The following is a 17,428-nucleotide window of genomic DNA, read 5'->3' as shown; positions in this document are numbered from 1 at the left end:
CCCTTGCTCCCTCGTTCCCCCCGCCCTCTCGCTCCCTTCCCGTCCTCTCGCTGAAGTGTATGGGGTTCCACTGAATATTCCTGTAACTAACCACCTTGCCATGAGGGATCCATCTTTATATACCAGATTACAGAATTAAACTCTCATACCTTGGAATTGTCACAATGAAGAGAGTGATGACATATCTTTCAAAGCGCAGTTCAGTGTTGGTTTTAACAAATGCATCAAATATCTCAATTATGTAGTTTGTAATCTTTAATTGATTCCAGAACAGGAAAGAGATTAATGTCAGGTATAAAATTGTCATTACACTTGGAGAGTTGTTCGGTTCTGGCTGCTAGCATTGCCTGTTCATGTCTAGGAGCTTTTCATACCCCACTGTCATCAAGGAAATGTTACTTGGAGCCTAAATTCTCTTTTGCATTCTTGTGTGGTATTTACATTGTCTGTTAACATTGTAACACCTGTCACATGACAGCAAGCACTTTGAAGGTTTTTTTTGTGTACGTTTTAATGCAACACACTAAATGGACTTTTTCTTTTGCCTTCACAGAAATTTTGTCCTGATTTAAATAATGGCGAAAATGTACCTGAAGAAATTTGGGATTTGACATATGGGGTAAAAAGTTACTGAATATTAACAAAATGTTGAATTTCTGTCAGTTGTAAATATATATAGACATCCTCTTATCACCACTTTTCAGTGGAAATGCAACAGAAGTTGTTTCATTGATTTAAGTTTTGTATTGGCGAAGTTGATTTGCTGATGTTTAAATTTTCAGGTTATGCAAAAAGAGTATTTCCAGCATTTCTTGTTTGTGTTTCAGATTTCCAGCATCTGCAGTATTTTGCTTTTATTTTAGAACTTTTATTTAGATGCACAATAACTGGAAGAGCAAACTGCTGGGAAGGATGTGTAAAGTGAATTCATGCAAGAAAAGTATTGCTATTAAATCATTTTCTGTATTTAAAAACTTAGTTTCTGTGACTACTAGACTTCTAATAAACTTGTATTAATGTTCCACAGATGTAATAAGTATATGTATCTAGAAAAAGCTGTGTTACACATGTCAGTCATAAAGCAAGGAATAGTCTAATATGTTGCAAATCTGTGTCCATAGGGTTTGCTATCTTCACACTTTGAAACCTTTGTGTTGCCAGAGTATGATTATCCATTATTGCCTTTACCTGGAAAGGTTTTCCCTGTAACTGTAAAGCACCTAGAAACTCCCAATCAGGTATGCATACTACATTTTTGGATAGAGATTTTGAGTAGTTTTTTTTTGAGATGTTGAATTAATGAAGGGCTATTTAAACAACTTTTTCATTGAGTCTGCTAGTTTAAAATGCAATTCTTGGGCTCTGTAAAGGAAAATGTGAACCATACATAGTTTTAAAACCTGCTGTTATGGACCACATGCAGATATGGGTTTACCAATTTAGAAGGAAATAGTTACACCTGCATAGGTTTCCTTTTTTAAAAAAAGGTGGGGCTAGCAATTAATATATTTTGGTTCGAACAGTTTTTTCTATTCTTTTAACCCCTACCAAAGCTAATATGGAAACACCATATAACTTGGTAGGGGACCAATGAATAAGGTGTTTTGCTTATATGGCACATTATAATTCCAACTTGGCAGAGACGCAGGCACATCTGTAGTTTCCTTCATAGTGTGTTTTAATTTAAAGCTGAACCTAGACCGTTTCCTACAAAGAAATGACTTAAGGTATGGACAATCCAGGTGTTGTCCCCTCATTTTTTGTGAGAATATTTCTTACTAATGATCTTTGCCTAAGGAAGGGTATACTTGCTGTTGAGGGAGTGCAACAAAGGTTCACCAGACCGATTCCTGTGATGGTGAGATTGTCCTATGAGAAGAGTTTGAGGAGACTGGGCCTATATTCTCTGAAGTTTGGAAGAATGAGAGGCGATCTCATTGAAGCATATAAAATTCATTCAGGGCTCGACAAGGTTGATGCAGGAAGGATGTTTCTCCTGACTTGTGGGATGGGGGGGAAGTGAGGTGGTATCTAGAACTAGGGGCACAGTCTCAGAATAAGAGGTAGGCCATTTAGGACTGATGGGGGGAATATTTTCACTCAGAGGGTGAAAAATCTTTGGAATTCTCTACCCCAGGGAGCTGTGCAAGCTCAATCATTGAGTATGTTCAAGACAGAGATCGATAGATTTCAAAATATTAAAGATATCGAGGGATATGGGGATAGTGTAAGAAAATGGCATTGAGATAGAAGATCAGCCATGATCTAGTTGAATGGCAGAGCAGGCTTAAGGGGCTGAATGGCCTGCTGCTGCTCTTATTTCCTATGTTCTGTCCCCCATACCTCTTTTGATAGTCTGGTTGAGATGATAATCTGGCTTGCTACCTCAAGTTAAGTGTCACTTATTATTCATTAGTAAAATTTGCCTCCAGAGCTTGAATGTGTCTATTTCTTGGCAACCAGAATTAAACACACTATTCAAGTTGCAATCGGACCAGAGCACTATACAGTTTGATTGCTACCTTTGACCTGTATTTTACTGTTTTGGCTATATTGTTAACCGCTTGTTGCTCTGCACTGGTTAGATAGGTTGAGCTCATCCAAAACTCTGTACTGGTTGTATCCTAACTCTCACTAAGCCCCTGTGCTTGCTGACCTACATTGGCTCCTGGTCCTTGTTTTCAGATCTGCTCATGTCCTTGCCCCCTCCCTATCTCTGATCTCCAGCTCTCTCAGATCTCTCTCCAGTTCTGGTCTCTTACGCACCCCTGACTTTAACTGCTACAGCATTGGCGGCCATGCCTTTGGATTTGACATCAAGGCACATAAGGAGATATTTGTACAGATGGCTTAAAATTTGGTTGAATAGTTAAGTTTTATAGAGCATTTTAAAAAGAGAGGTGGAGAGGCTTGGGAGGGAATTCCAGAGCTTGGGGTCAAAGCGGCTGAAAGCATGACCACCAAAGGTGTAATGATTAAAATCGGATTATAGAATAAATGTACATATTAAGTTGAATGTATGAGATTTAGGACAGAGATCAGGAGAAATCCTTTGAGCTTCGAAGTGCACTCGTGTTCATGATTGAAGCAGAGACCATTTCAACATTTAAGAATAGGTTAGATAAGTGAATGAAGGAAAGAAGGAATAAATAGTCATTTAGTAGTACACAACTTGAGTATTGCTGAAAATAGAGACATGTTGTCAAAGCTTTTCTTGCACTCATCAGCATAACCAGCAAGAATAACCAGTGTAAGTGAAAACAACAACTTATGGTCAAGCTCTGGAGGTCGTGGTCCACATTGGTAGCAACAATATAGGAGGAAAGAGGGACGAGGTCTTGCAGACTGAGTTTAGAGAGTTGGGAACGAGGTTAGCAAGCAGGACCTCAAGGGTAGTAATCTCTGGATTACTCCCAATGCCATGTGCTAGTGAGTATAGAAATAGGAAAATAAACCAGATGATTGCGTGGTTGGAGAGATGGTGCAGGAGGGAGGGCTTCAGATTTCTGGGGCATTCGGACCAGTTCTGGGGAAGGTGGGACCTGTAGAAGCTGGACGATCTGCGCCTGAACAGGACTGGGACAAATATCCTGGCAGGAAGGTTTAGTAGTGCTGTTGGGGATGGTTTAAACAAGCTTGGTATGGGGATGAGAACCTGAGTGCAGTCTTAGGACAATTTCAGGGCAGGGAACTGGAGGCACAAAATTAGTGAGTGACTCTGAAAGACAGAAGAAGCAAAGGTTAAAAAGTGTGCAGCACAGGAATTTGGCAGTGTTAAAGGGTATTTATTTAAATGCAAGGAGTATACTAGATAAAGTCGTTGAGCTGAGGGCACAGATAGACACATGGCAACATGATATCGTTGCTATAACAGAAACGTGGCTTAAGGAGGGGCAAGAATGGCAACTCAACATCCCTGGATATAGAGTTTTCAGGCGGGATAGAGAGGGAGATTTAAAAAAAAAAAGGAAGGGTGTAACATTATAAGGAATCAATAACAGCTTTGAGGAGGAATGATATGCGAAATGAATCATCAAATGAGGCCATATGGGTGGAGCTCGGAAATAAAGGGGCATCCACACTACTAAGAATGTACTATAGACCCTCAAATAGTGAGCGGGAGGTAAAAGAGCAAATAGGTAGGCAAATTTATGAGTGCAAAAACTATACAGCAATATTTGTTGGGGATTTCAACTACCCCAATATCAATTGGGATACAAACAGTGTGAAGGGCACAGTGGGGACAAAATTCTTGAACTGTGTTCAAGAGAACTTTTTTAGCCAGCACGTAACAAGCCCAATGAGAGGGGGCGCAATTCTAGATTTAGTCTTCAGTAATGAAGCTGGGCAAGTGGAGGAAGTAACTGTAGGTGACCATTTTGGAATTAGTGACCATAATACAGTGAGTTTTAGCATAATCATGGAAAAGGACAAAGATAAAACGGGAGTAAGAGTTCTAAATTGGGGGAAGGCGAATGTTAAGGGTGGCCTGGCGAAAGTGGACTGGATACAGCTACTTGAAGGAAAATCTGTGGCAAACCAGTGGGAGGCATTCAAAAACGAGATTCTACAGGTACTGTGTAGGCATGTCCCCACAAAGATAAAGGATGGTGCTGCCAAATTTAGTGCCCCCTGGTTATCCAGAAGGTTACAGAGTAAACTAAAGCAGAAAAAGAAAGCTTATGATGATCACAAATATCTTAATACTTTAGAAAGCCTATAGGAGTATAGAAAGTGCAGGGGTGATGTAAAGAAGGAAATTAGAAAGGCTAAGAACATAAGAAATAGGAGCAGGAGTAGGCTGTTCAGTCCTTCAAGCCTGCCCTGCCATTCAATAAGATCATGGCTGATTTGTCCCAGGCCTCAACTCCTCTTTCATCCTGCTCCGTATAACCCTCGACTCCCCAAGATTTCAAAAATTTATCTCCTCCTTAAATACATTTAGTGACCTAGCCTCCACAACTCTGAGGTAGAGAATTAAGAAAGGGCTTAAGAAAACAATTAGGAGAGCAAAGAGGGGATATGAGAAAGCTCTGGCTGGTAAAAGTGGGGAAAATCCCAAGATATTCTATATCAATGGGAAGAGGAGAACCAGGGAAAGAGTAGGACCCATTAGGGACCAAGGGGGAAATTTGAGGGTGGAGCCAGAGGACATTGGTAGGGTGTTGAATGAAGACTTCACATCTGTCTTCACCCAAGAGAAAGAGGATGTAGATATGGAACTTAGAGAGACTGTGAGGTTCTTGAGAAAATTGTCATAGGGAGTGACAAGGTATTGGAGGTTTTGGAAGGCTTAAAAGTGGACAAATCTCCAGGTCCGGACGATTTGTGTCCCAGGATGCTGTGGGAGGCGAGGGTGGAGATTGCAGGGGCTCTGACCCTAATTTTTAATTCCTCTCTGGCCATGGGGGAGGTGCCAGAGGACTGGAGAACAGCTAATGTGGTCCCACTATTTAAGAAAGGTTGTAGAGATAAGCCAGGGAACCTCAGGCCAGTGAGAGTCTCATGTCAGTGGTAGGGAAACTATTGGAGAAAATTCTGAAGGAGAGAATCTATCTCCACTTGGAGAGGCAAAATTTGATTAGGAATAGTCAGCATGGCTTTGTCAGAGGGAGGTCATGCCTAACAAATTTGATTGAATTTTTTGAGCATGTGACCAGGTGTGTAGATGAGGGTAGTGCAGTTGATGTAGTTTACATGGATTTCAGCAAAGCCTTTGACAAGGTCCCACATGGGAGACTTATCAAGAAAGCAAATGCACATGGGTTACAAGGTAACTTGATAAGGTGGATTCAAAATTGGCTTAGCTGTAGGAGACAGAGAGTGATGACAGATGGCTGTTTTAGTGACTGGAAGCCAGTGTCCAGTGGCGTACCACAGGGATCTGTGCTGGGTCCCCTATTGTTTGTCATTTATATAAACGACATAGAGGGCTATGTGGGGGGTAGGATCAGTAAGTTCGTGGATGACACAAAGATTGGCCGAGTGGTTAACAGTGAGGTGGAGTGTCTTAGGTTACAGGAAGATATAGACGGGATGGTCAAATGGGCAGAAAAGTGGCAGATGGAATTTAACGCTGAAAAGTGTGAGGTGATGCACTTTGGAAGGAGTAATGTGACACGGAAGTATTCAATGAATGGCCTGACATTGGGAAGTTCCGAGGAACAAAGGGACCTTGGCGTGTTTGTCCATAGATCTCTGAAGGCAGAAGGGCAGGTTAATAGGGTGGTGAAAAAGGCATATGGGACACTTGCCTTTATCAATCGAGGCATAGATTACAAAAGCAGGGAGGTCATGTTGGAGTTGTACAGAACTTTGGTAAGGCCACAGCTGGAGTACTGTGCAATTCTGGTCGCCACATTATAGGAAGGATGTGATTGCATTGGAGGGGGTGCAGAGGCGATTCAGCAGGATGTTGCCTGGGATGGAACATTTAAGCTATGAAGAGAGTTTGGATAGGCTTGGGTTGTTTTCACTGGAGCAGAGAAGACTGAGGGGTGACCTGATTGAGGTGTACAAGATTATGAGGGGCATGGGCAGGGTGGATAGGGAGTAGCTGTTCCCTTTAGTTGAAGGGTCAGTTACTAGGGGACACAAGTTTAAGGTGAGGGGCGAGAGGTTTAAGGGGGATTTGAGGAAGAACCTTTTTACCCAGAGGGTGGTGACGGTCTGGAACGCCCTGCCTGGGAAGGTGGTAGAGGTGGTTTGCCTCACATTCTTTAAAAAGTACCTGGATGAGCACTTGGCACGGCATAACATTCGAGGCTATGGGCCAAGTGCTGGCAAATGGGATGAGGGAGACAGGTCAGGTGTCCTTAATGCATCGGTGCAGACTCGATGGGCCGAAGGGCCTCTTCTGCACTGTATTATTCTGTGATTCTGTAAATTCCAGAGATTCACCACCCTCAGAGAAAAGAAATTCCTTCGCATCTCCGTTTTAAACGTGTGACCCCTTATTCTGTAACTATGTCCCCTAGTTCGAGATTCCCCCACCAGTGGAAACATATTCTCAGCATCGACCCTGTCAAGCTGCCTTGGAATCTTGTATGTTTCAATAAGGTCACCTCCCATTCTTCTAAACTCCTACGAATAAAGGCCTAACCTGTTTAGCTGTTCTTGATAAGGCAACCCCTTCATTCCAGGAATCAGCCTTGTGAACCTTTTCTGAACTGCCTCCAATGCTAGTGTATCCTTCCTTAAATACGGGGACCAAAACTGTACACAGTACTCCAGGTGTGACCTCACCAACACCCTGAACAGGTGTAACAAGACTTCCCTATTTTTAATCTCTAACCCCTTAGCCATAAAGGCCAAAATTCCATTTGCCTTTCTAATTACTTGCTGCACCTGCATGCTAACGTTTTGTGTTTCGTGTACAAGAAGACCCTCTGTACTGCAGTATTTTGTAGTCTTTCTCAATCTAAATAATCTGCCTTTTTTATACTTCCTACCAAAGTGGATGACCTCACACTTTTGCCCACTCACTTAATCTATCTATATCCCTTTGCATATTCTTTGTGTCCTCATCACAACATGCCTTCCTACCTATTTTTGTATCGTCAGCAAATTTGGATACACTACACTCCGTCCCTTCCTTCAAGTCATTAATATAGATGGCAAATAGTTGAGGCCCTAGGACCGATCCTTGTGGCACCCCACTAGTTATGGCTTTCTTACCTGAAAAAGACCCTTTAATCCTGACCAGTCTGCCTTCTGTGTGTTAGCCAATCCTCAATCCATGCCAACACATTACCCCCAATACCCTGAGGTCTTATTTTGTGCAATAACCTTTTATGTGGCACCTTATCGAACGCCTTATGAAAATCCAAACACACTACATCTACCGGTTCCCTTTTATCCACTCTGCGTGTTATATTCTCAAAGAACACTAACAAATTTGTCAAACATGATTTCCCTTTCATAACACCATGTTGACTCTGTTTGATTGCATTATGTTTTTCTAAATGTCCTGTTATTTCTTCCTTAATAATGGACTCCAGCATTTTCCTAATGACAGATGTTAAGCCAACTGGTCCATAGTTTCCTGCTTTCCGTCCCCCTCCTTTCTCGAATAGGGATGTCACATTAGCAGTTGGTACCCTACCGGAATCCAATGGGTTTTGGTCTATTATGACAATGCCTCCACTATCTCAAAATATTGGTTTAAATTATCTGCCATTTCCCTGTTTCCCCAAAAAGAGGACATGAAAAATTATTGGCAGGTAAAATCAAGGAAAACCCAAAGATATTTTATCAGTGCATTAAGAGCAAGAGGATAACTAAGGAAAGGGTAGGGCCTATCGGAGATGTACAAGGGAACTTATGCGTGGATGCAGAAGATGTGGGCAGGTTTCTTAATGAGTTTTTTGTCTCTGTCTTCACAAAGGAGAGGGTTGATGTAGACATTGTAGCTAAAGAGGAGGAGTGTGAAGTATCTGAAACAATAAGCATAATGAAAGAGGAAGTACTAGAGGGTCTGACATCCTTGAAAGTGGATAAATCGTCAGGGCTGGATCGATTGCATCCCAGGTTGTTAAAGGAAGCCAGGGAGGAAATAGCAGATGCGTTGAGGATCATCTTCAAATCCTCAGCATATACAGGCGAGGTACCAGATTATTGGAGGTCTGTGAACATTGTACCATTGTTTAAAAAGGATGCGAGGGATAGGCCAAATAATTATAGGCAGGCCAGTAGTGGGTAAATTGTTAGAATCGATTCTGAAGGACAGGATAAACTGCCACTTAGGCATAGATTAATCAGGGATAGTCAGCATGGATTTGTTAAGGGAAGGTCATGTTTTACTAACTTAATTGAGTTTCTGAGGAAGTAACAAGGAGGATTGATGAGGGAAATGCAGTGGATGTGGTCTACATGGATTTTAGTAAGTCATTTGACAAGTTCCCACATGGCAGACTGGTCATTAAAATGAAAGCCCATGGGATACAGGGGAATGTTGCAGGTTGGATCCAGAATTGGCTCAGTGACAGGAAACAAAGCGGAGTAGTCGACGGATAATTTGGATTTGAATTTGGGAGGCATGATTGGGAAATTTGTTGATGGCACAAAAATTGGCTGTGTAGTTGATAGTGAAGAGGATAGCTGTAGACCCCAGAATGATATCAGTGGTTTGGTTGAGTGGGTGGAAAAGTGGCAAATGGAATTCAACCCAGAAAAGTGTGAGGTAATGCATTTGGGAAGGGCAAATAAAGCAAGGGATTAGACAATAAATGGGAGGATATTGAGTTGAGTAGAAGAAATGAAAGACCTTGGAGGGCATGTCTACAGGTCCCTGAAGGTGGCAGGACAGGTAGATAGATCCAGATTATCCACTTTACAGAAAGGATATAATTGCTCTGGAGGGAGTACAGAGAAGATTTACAAGAATGTTGCCGGGGCTCGAAAATTGCAGCTATGGGGAAAGATTGGATAGGCTAGGGTTATTTTCCTTAGAACAAAGGAGGCTGAGAGGTGACTTAATAGAGGTGTACAAAAAAAATTATGTGAGGGGCCTAGATAGAGTAGACTGGTCAATTACCAGGGGGCACAGATTTAAGCTGATTGGTAGAAGGATTAGAGGGGACATGATGCAAAACCTTTTCATCCAGAAGGTGGTGGTTGTCTGGAATTCACTGCCAGCAACAGTGGTGGAGGCATAAACCCTCAATTCTTTTAAAAGGTACTTGGACATGCACCTGACTCATTGTAACTGGCAAGGCTATGGACCAGGTGCTGGAAGGTGGGATTAGATTGGGCGGCCAGTTTTTTCAGCCGGCACGGACACGACTGACTGAATGGCCTCCTTCTATGCCATAGTCTTTCTATGATTCTATGCTGCATGAGAAGAGAGTGCTATTCGGTTGCCAAGCGAACTCTGTAAACTGGTGCGTTCTCCATGGCACGCTTCTACTAGTGACTGACAGTTAACTGCCTTTCCTTACGCGTCTTAATGACCTCCATCCTGCACTCAAATTCACCTTTGAAGTGGAGCAGTCAAATGAGCTCCCTTTCCTTGACATACTAGTTGAGAAATCTGTTAAGGGATTCTCTACCACGGTCTACTGCAAACTTACCTTCACTGGTCAATACACGCATTGGGATTCTTACAGTTCCATGCGCTATAAGATTGGCCTTATCAGTCACCTCGTAAATAGGCCCCGAGCCATGCAAGCTTGATGCTGAAATAGGACAAATCAAAGACATCGTGTGTGACGGTGGCTATCCTGCTCGGATCATTTCTTGCTGTATATCTTGCAAACTTATGAATGAGCCTAAGACTATCTTTTTTGGCCCTGAAAAGTGCCCAGTTTATCTCAAATTACCCTAGAAGGGTAATGATTTTTTTTAGATTTAGAGATACAGCACTGAAACAGGCCCTTCGGCCCACCGAGTCTGTGCCGAACATTAACCACCCATTTATACTAATCCTACACTAATCCCATATTCCTACTACATCCTCACCTGTCCCTATATTCCCCTACCACCTACCTATACTAGGGGCAATTTATACTGGCCAATTTACCTATCAACCTGCAAGTCTTTTGGCTTGTGGGAGAAAACCGGAGCACCCGGAGGAAACCCACGCAGACACAGGGAGAACTTGCAAACTCCACACAGGCAGTACTCAGAATTGAACCCGGGTTGCTGGAGCTGTGAGGCTGCGGTGCTAACCACTGCGTCACTGTGCCGCCCCAAAAATTTGAATAACAGGTAAAGCTAGCTGTTTCATGCTGCTACTATGCAGTAATAACACGTGTGGTGTTTGCTACTAATGGGATGCTGCCGTCAAGCCAAAAAGACGTCCTACTTATCACACAAATGTGATATATGAATTTCAATGCCAGTGTGATGCTAGGTATATAGGCTGTACGTCTCAAAGACTGGCAGATCGTGTCAAGCAACATGTCCCTTCTGCTGTTTGCAACAGGCAAGGTACAGGCCGTACCCAACCAGCCCGTGCTTGTAAAACTCAAAACACAGTGTCCAACGTTGGCTGTAATTCCGCGATTGGACAACATTTGCTAAATAATCCACATTGTGCTAAGAATTGCGCTGATGACCAATTTAAGATTATCAGTAGGGCTCACAGTGTGGCGCATTTGCACATACTGGAAACTACATATATTACACAGGGCCCTGTTCTTTGCAGACAGACAGAATATGTACAAACTTTGCGCCTGTTTCAACTGAATAAAATAAGTGACGGCCATTTGCTGGTTCATTCCTCAGGGCAATGCTTTGACCAATCAGAGAGAAGCTGCCTGGTTTAAATTTCAAACAAAGCTTGGCAGTTAACTGGGTCACTGACCCGAAACGTTAACTCTGCTTCTCTTTTCACAGATGCTGCCAGACCTGCTGAGTGGTTCCAGCATTTCTTGTTTTTATTGGCAGTTAACTGTAGGTCACCATAAACTGGTGCATTCTCCATGGCAACGCCTCTATCAATCAGAGTTCATTTGCCAACCACTCAGCACTCTCATGCAGTTTAAGTTGTTTTCCCTTACGTTGGTTATTCTTGCGTATTGTCCTGATTAAAGGCCTGCTACCCGACCTGAACCCAATGGGACCCAACGACGTGTTGGGTTCGGGTCGTGTTGCACTTCCGGGTCCGGCATTCGGGCTCGGGTCGGGTTTCCTTCCCAGACCTTTAGTCTCGATAATTGCAAGATGAAAAGCTTCGACAACATGTCTCTATTTTCAATAAAGAAGAAATAAAGGAATATGAGAACAGAGCAGGCACATGGGATTAGTACTACTGCTCACTTGAAAATAGCACCAAATCATACTGTCTGGATTGAATGATCTTTTACTATCTTGTAATTTTTATGTAATTCTATGCTTTTTAAAAATTTTCTTAAGGTGTACATTTCTATTGGTCCAAGGAGAGATGTTGAATCTGACAGTGACACAGATGATAGTGGCATAAGCTATGAACCTGAAGATGATCTGGAGCAAGCTCTCAGAGAGCTTAATCAAAATGCAGAGGCATTTGCTTTACTCACTGATTTCAGATCAGGTATAGTAAGAGACTTGATGTGTAGATGCATGTCAATGTGTTCTATGATAAAATATAACTAAGATAAACCTCTAGTCTGACCTCTGCAAAATTATTCAATGTGAACTGCAAGTGCTGCAGTGATCTGCTGTAATTTGGTTTCAATCGTAAACCTAATAAACTTGACCTTGATTATTCCAACTTTTTATTTATGCACCAATTGCTTAAACAGATGAAAAATAACCAAAACACACAGTATTTAATATTTGTAACTTTTTTAAACTGGGCATCCAGTTCATTACCAAAGGTTGCAGCCAAACTTGAACTACGCATCTTTGCATTTATTTTTTATATTCCATTTAGGTTGCTTGTCTAACTGGGAAAAATTGGGGGCGTCTGCATTTTTAAGATTTCTATAGACAGAACTATGACACCATTCTTGTCCTGTATTTATAGACAAGCTTCCATCCTCGGGTATTTTTCATACACTTACTTGCTGCATTACAAGATAATACAAGTATTGCTTTATGAATAAAAGCAAAATACTGCGGATGCTGGAAATCTGAAATAAAAACCAGAAATGCTGGAAATACTCAGCAGGTCTGGCAGCATCTGTGGAGAGAGAAGCAGAGTTAACATTTCAGGTCAGTGACCCTTCTTCAGAACTGGCAAATATTAGAAATGTGAAAGGTTTTAAGCAAGTAAAGTGAGGGTGGGGCAAGAGATAACAAAGGATTAACAAACCATTAACATATTGTTTGCCTTTGCTCCATGACCTTCTGGTCAGCTATTCTGTGACCTTGTCCTATCTACACCTTCTCCTTTATTATCTCTTGCCCCATCCTCACTTTACTTGCTTAAAACCTTTCACATTTCTAATATTTGCCAGTTCTGAAGAAGGGTCACTGACCTGAAACGTTAACTCTGCTTCTCTCTCCACAGATGCTGCCAGACCTGCTGAGTATTTCCAGCATTTCTTGTTTTTATTCCTTTATGAACTTCTTTTCTAAAGCTATTGTTGGGTTTCAAGATAATTGACTGCAAGAAAATTACTGCTGACAATTAGACACAGGTTCTGTGATGCTTCCCCACAACCACGATTTGTGAGAAATTTAAGCAACCTTCCAGAAGAGGATGCAATGTAAAATGCTCCAATTGTCAACAGCCTTCACTTCAAAAATGCTCAGAAATTTGTTCATTTGAGCTACTTTATTATCCAAATAGGTCAACACAGAAGACCTTAAACACTCTCTCTAAACATAGTTAGAAAATTGAACTACCCATGGCCAGAGTTGAGTGTCAGTGTTTTTGAAAGATCAGGGATAACCCACTGTACTGGATCTTGATATTGTTCAGTACTTCAGCCCTGACAAGAGTATTCTCCTCTTGTGATGCAAATGATTATACAGTTGATCAGTCTATTGCAAGAACCATTTCTTTCAAAGATGGGGTTCTTTTTTTAAAAACTGAGATCAATGTAACCGTTGTAAGTTTTCAGCAAATGATTACAAGCAATTCCATTTTTATTAGCTTATCTGTTTTAAAATTTGAAATTTGATTCTTTACAGAAATGCCCTGCCTTGCTGAATACAGTGATGGGCGATGGTACAGAGCAAAAGTACTGTCAATAGAAAAGGTCCACCCATTAATGATCCTTGTGCAGCATGTTGACTTTGGCTCTACTGCATCTCTACCAGATTCTAGGTAACTGAACCTAAAAAAAATATGTTCAAGCTTTCATGTTCATACAGTTTGTATTTTCGTGTCAAGGTAAACTGTATTTCACATGGACATTATGAATGGACAGACAGCCATTATCGGATTAAAAGTGCAGCTGCAACTTGATGAGTAGTTTGACAGTAATCATGGCCCAACTAGAAGAGTTTGAGGGAGAGGTGGGTAACAAATTGGATTTTTAATTTTGCTTAATTTTTAAATTTGTTGACATATTCAGAATGGAGGTTATATTTTCATTAAAAGTTGTCATGTTGGTTCAGAAATTGAACCCCAGAAATTGCTTGCTTTTCAGATAAAAGATGAGAAAATGCCTCATTCAGCAGCATGGCAATTCCATGCCAAAAAGGTGTGCTCCCTGTCATCAACATGGAATTTTCTACAACAGGAAGGGCTTCTACTTATGGAATATACAACCTGTTTGTAATCACAGGCAGAGAATAATGAAGGTCTGTGCCAGTCTCTTGGCAGTAGTCAGGATTCTGTTGTACTGTGCCAATGAGCTGGTGAGGGAATAGGTATGCTATCATCTTGAGGACAGCATGTGCCTCCACAGTGGAGGCAAGCCACTGTTATGGGGCTGCCATTCAGTATTTACACCGCTCTATGCAAGAATGGGTGCGTGCATGATGGGAGGCTCTTGAAGCCCCTTTTCACACTCTGCTGCATGCATTATAAACCTGAAGGATACTGGACCCTAGACCCAAAATGGCAGCGGTAAGAGCATTCATTGGAATTCCTGCATTTAACCACTTACTTCGTGGTTGATTGGATGGTCTCTTGTCCGATAAGAGAGTGCATAAGCTCAACTTCCTTTCTCTTCGACGTTGTGCGCAAGCATTAATTGTAATATGTATGCTCTAATCTTTTATGCCAGGCTTCGTCAGATTCCTGCACACTTGGTACAGTATCCAGCTCGAGCCATCAAAGTTAAATTGGCAGGGTTTAAACCCCCAGCTTTAATGAATAACATGGACCGACTTGTTTACTGTCCAGAATGGTCCATGGAAGCTCTATGGACAATGATTGACATTGTACAAGGGAATCAACTTACAGCATTCTTGGTGGTATGTAATTGATGATTAAACCTGGTTAACAGTTAAGTGTGCTTAAGCAAGGTTAGAATAAAATATACCACATGTATTGTAATTCTCAATTGCCAGGGTTTTTTTTTTCCTTCCTTCATGGGTTGAACACTCAAAACAAACTTGCTTGTATTTTTCTCGGGAGAAATTAAGTTGTTTCTTATAAAATTTATTTGAATGTTTAACAGAACAATGTATTTATTTAAAGCAGCATAATTTTGGTATAGGCAGGCTAGACTTTGAATTGGGGAACTTTTGCATATGCAAAAGTAAGTTTTTAAATAAATGTTATTGTTTCCTCTTTCATGCCCATTTCACATTGTATACTGGATAACAATGGTACAATATGTTTGAATAGTGAATTATGCAATGATCTGATCAAATTTTATTCCCATCAATAATGGATAGTTATATTTTATACAAGGTTGTTCCTAGCAGTGAAATACAGGATTGGAAATGGGAAAATTAGTTAATATCAAAGCATTCATCAGAGAAATGTCACTGTTCCCACTTTTAAAAGTAAGATATTAGTTTTTCCCTAGTAATGGAAAGTTGGGGTTTATCATTTTTTTTAAAAAATGAAGGACATTAAGCAATTGGTGAGTTAGTTTATATTTTAGACCAATCATTCAGAATTATAAATACTTTGGAAACTGAAGGTATGCAGGAAAATCTTTAACAGTTAGGGTGCTACCAAATTGACAGAGAATAGATCTGTGTACAGTATTTAATTTGTATTTGGTCTGACTTTTTATTCCTTGCAATATCTGCAAGATTACAGCAATTTTATCCAGACAACAATAATATGTACTGTTCTTGCAGTGCCTATACAATAGACACAATGGTATTTTTAATTTGCAGTGTTCTTCGTATCATTTTCAAAAAGTGCTCCAATCTTGGATTTTGCATTCTCACGCAGTGATCACAATTTATGAATAAGATCTGTTTTAGTTAGGTTTACATGTTATTCACTAAAACTGATATTTTTATAAACCTAAAATGTTCTTCAGAGCTTATATCCAGAAGTTTCCGTATTCTTGTATGAAGAAGGATCACTAATTCATCTACCACTTGTAGAAAAGGGTCTTGCAGATTTGGATATGTAAAAGTAAGTTTTTAAATAAATTTGATTGTTTCCACTTTCTTGCCCATTTCACACCTGTATATCGGATAACGATACAGTATTTTTGAATAGTGAATTATGAAATGCTCTGAGATCAAATTTCATTCCTATCAATGCATAGTTATATTTTGGGAGTCGCGCCATCTCGCATGTTAACTTGAGATGTATATTCATTTTAAACTTCATGTACCATCAGTAAGGCTGGAAGAAAGTGGTGTACTACCTGTAATTTTTATATTCAACCTACATAACTTCCTGTGCTGTATTCTAGAACACCAGCAGCAACCCCGCCACCCATCCCAATACATGGTGCCTAAAGGTACTAGCCTGAGACACTAGAGGTTTAAGTTCTTTTGTTCCCCTACCCTGTTAAGACATTGAAGTATGGGAAAGAATGGTACGCTCTAGATGTAAGACTCTGAAAAGTTTCTATGTGAAAAAGACTAGTTCCATAGCTTGAATACTTTGAGAATGTAAAGGGGGATGATATTTTACTATCTAATCTCTTCATAAAACAGGTATCCACAAGACATTGAACAAGCTTGAAACTACACAAGATTCGGCAGGATTGTTTTCGTTTGTACCTTTTGGGAACTTCACTAAATGCAAACAATTGCTGTACTTGGATTTAAATCTGAGTAATGTTGATCTGTCCAAGTTTTCTTTCCTGAATAATGTTTAGCATGCCCTCATTTTCCTTAAAGCATTGACGAGATGCTATTCTAAATTGGGTGGATTGTTTAAGCTACATTTAAACCCTGTGGTTAAGCTCATGGTGGTTCAACTGCAAAACAATTTGACTTATTTTTTTGATTTGAGTTCTTTTCTTGCCCTTCTTCCCATGCAGTACCATGCTACTATTTTGTTTAATAAGTATTAATACTGATTATGATTATAAAAAAAGAACTAATTTTGCTGTTTGAGGGCAGATTTGTCAAATTTCTGTACATTTATTGCTACTTTTTGTTCGATCTAAAAGTTCATAATTTCAATAAAGTTATTTTCTGAAGAGTGTTGCAGTAGACCATTAGCATATCCTGTTTGTTCAAACAATGGATTGGGGTAAGGTCAACAAGTACTGCAAAACCTCAAGCATCAGGAAAATTCGCTTTGTTTATAAATAGACGCTTGAGGAGAATTTGTGCATCAAATTCGAAAAAAGCTTTTATTTCTACGTTATATCAAACATGTGAATTTCATGATTCAGGCTGGTTTTCCAGCCATGGTTGGGAGAGGGCAGTTGCATTTGCCATAATGTAGTGTAGCTCGTGTTGGTGCTGGCTGAAGGCCAACTGTGATCAGTTGCACTTCTCTTTGTTGCCTTTAAATTTTCCCTCTGCTGGCATGCCAATGCTTCCCTGTACTCAGTGACCCAGAAACTGCTCAAAGACAGCTGTGAAAAATCCAGGCAGATGAGTCATACATTCCAGGGAAGACTTACTGCAATGCATAATTCTTGTAGTCATGCAGGATAGCAGTCACAGTTCGTTATAT

General features: G+C 40.6%; 1 protein-coding gene across 1 annotated transcript in view; it reads left to right on the top strand.

The window, feature by feature from the left end:
• Positions 1-16,853, top strand: part of rnf17 (ring finger protein 17) — a 209,787-nt gene extending 192,934 nt beyond the window's left edge. Inside the window, exons 36-42 of the mRNA XM_068033701.1 lie at positions 554-619; positions 1,122-1,238; positions 11,857-12,013; positions 13,561-13,696; positions 14,604-14,793; positions 15,822-15,919; positions 16,453-16,853. Coding sequence (XP_067889802.1) covers positions 554-619; positions 1,122-1,238; positions 11,857-12,013; positions 13,561-13,696; positions 14,604-14,793; positions 15,822-15,917 — 762 coding nt within the window. The 3' untranslated portion in view covers positions 15,918-15,919; positions 16,453-16,853. The remainder of the gene's footprint in view (positions 1-553; positions 620-1,121; positions 1,239-11,856; positions 12,014-13,560; positions 13,697-14,603; positions 14,794-15,821; positions 15,920-16,452) is intronic.
• Positions 16,854-17,428: the final 575 nt, after the last annotated feature.

Source organism: Heterodontus francisci, chromosome 6, assembly GCF_036365525.1.
Source record: "Heterodontus francisci isolate sHetFra1 chromosome 6, sHetFra1.hap1, whole genome shotgun sequence".
Classification (NCBI taxonomy): Eukaryota; Metazoa; Chordata; class Chondrichthyes; order Heterodontiformes; family Heterodontidae; genus Heterodontus; species Heterodontus francisci.
The sequence above is the reverse complement of the archived record's forward strand: the minus strand, read 5'-3'. Positions and strand labels throughout refer to the sequence as shown.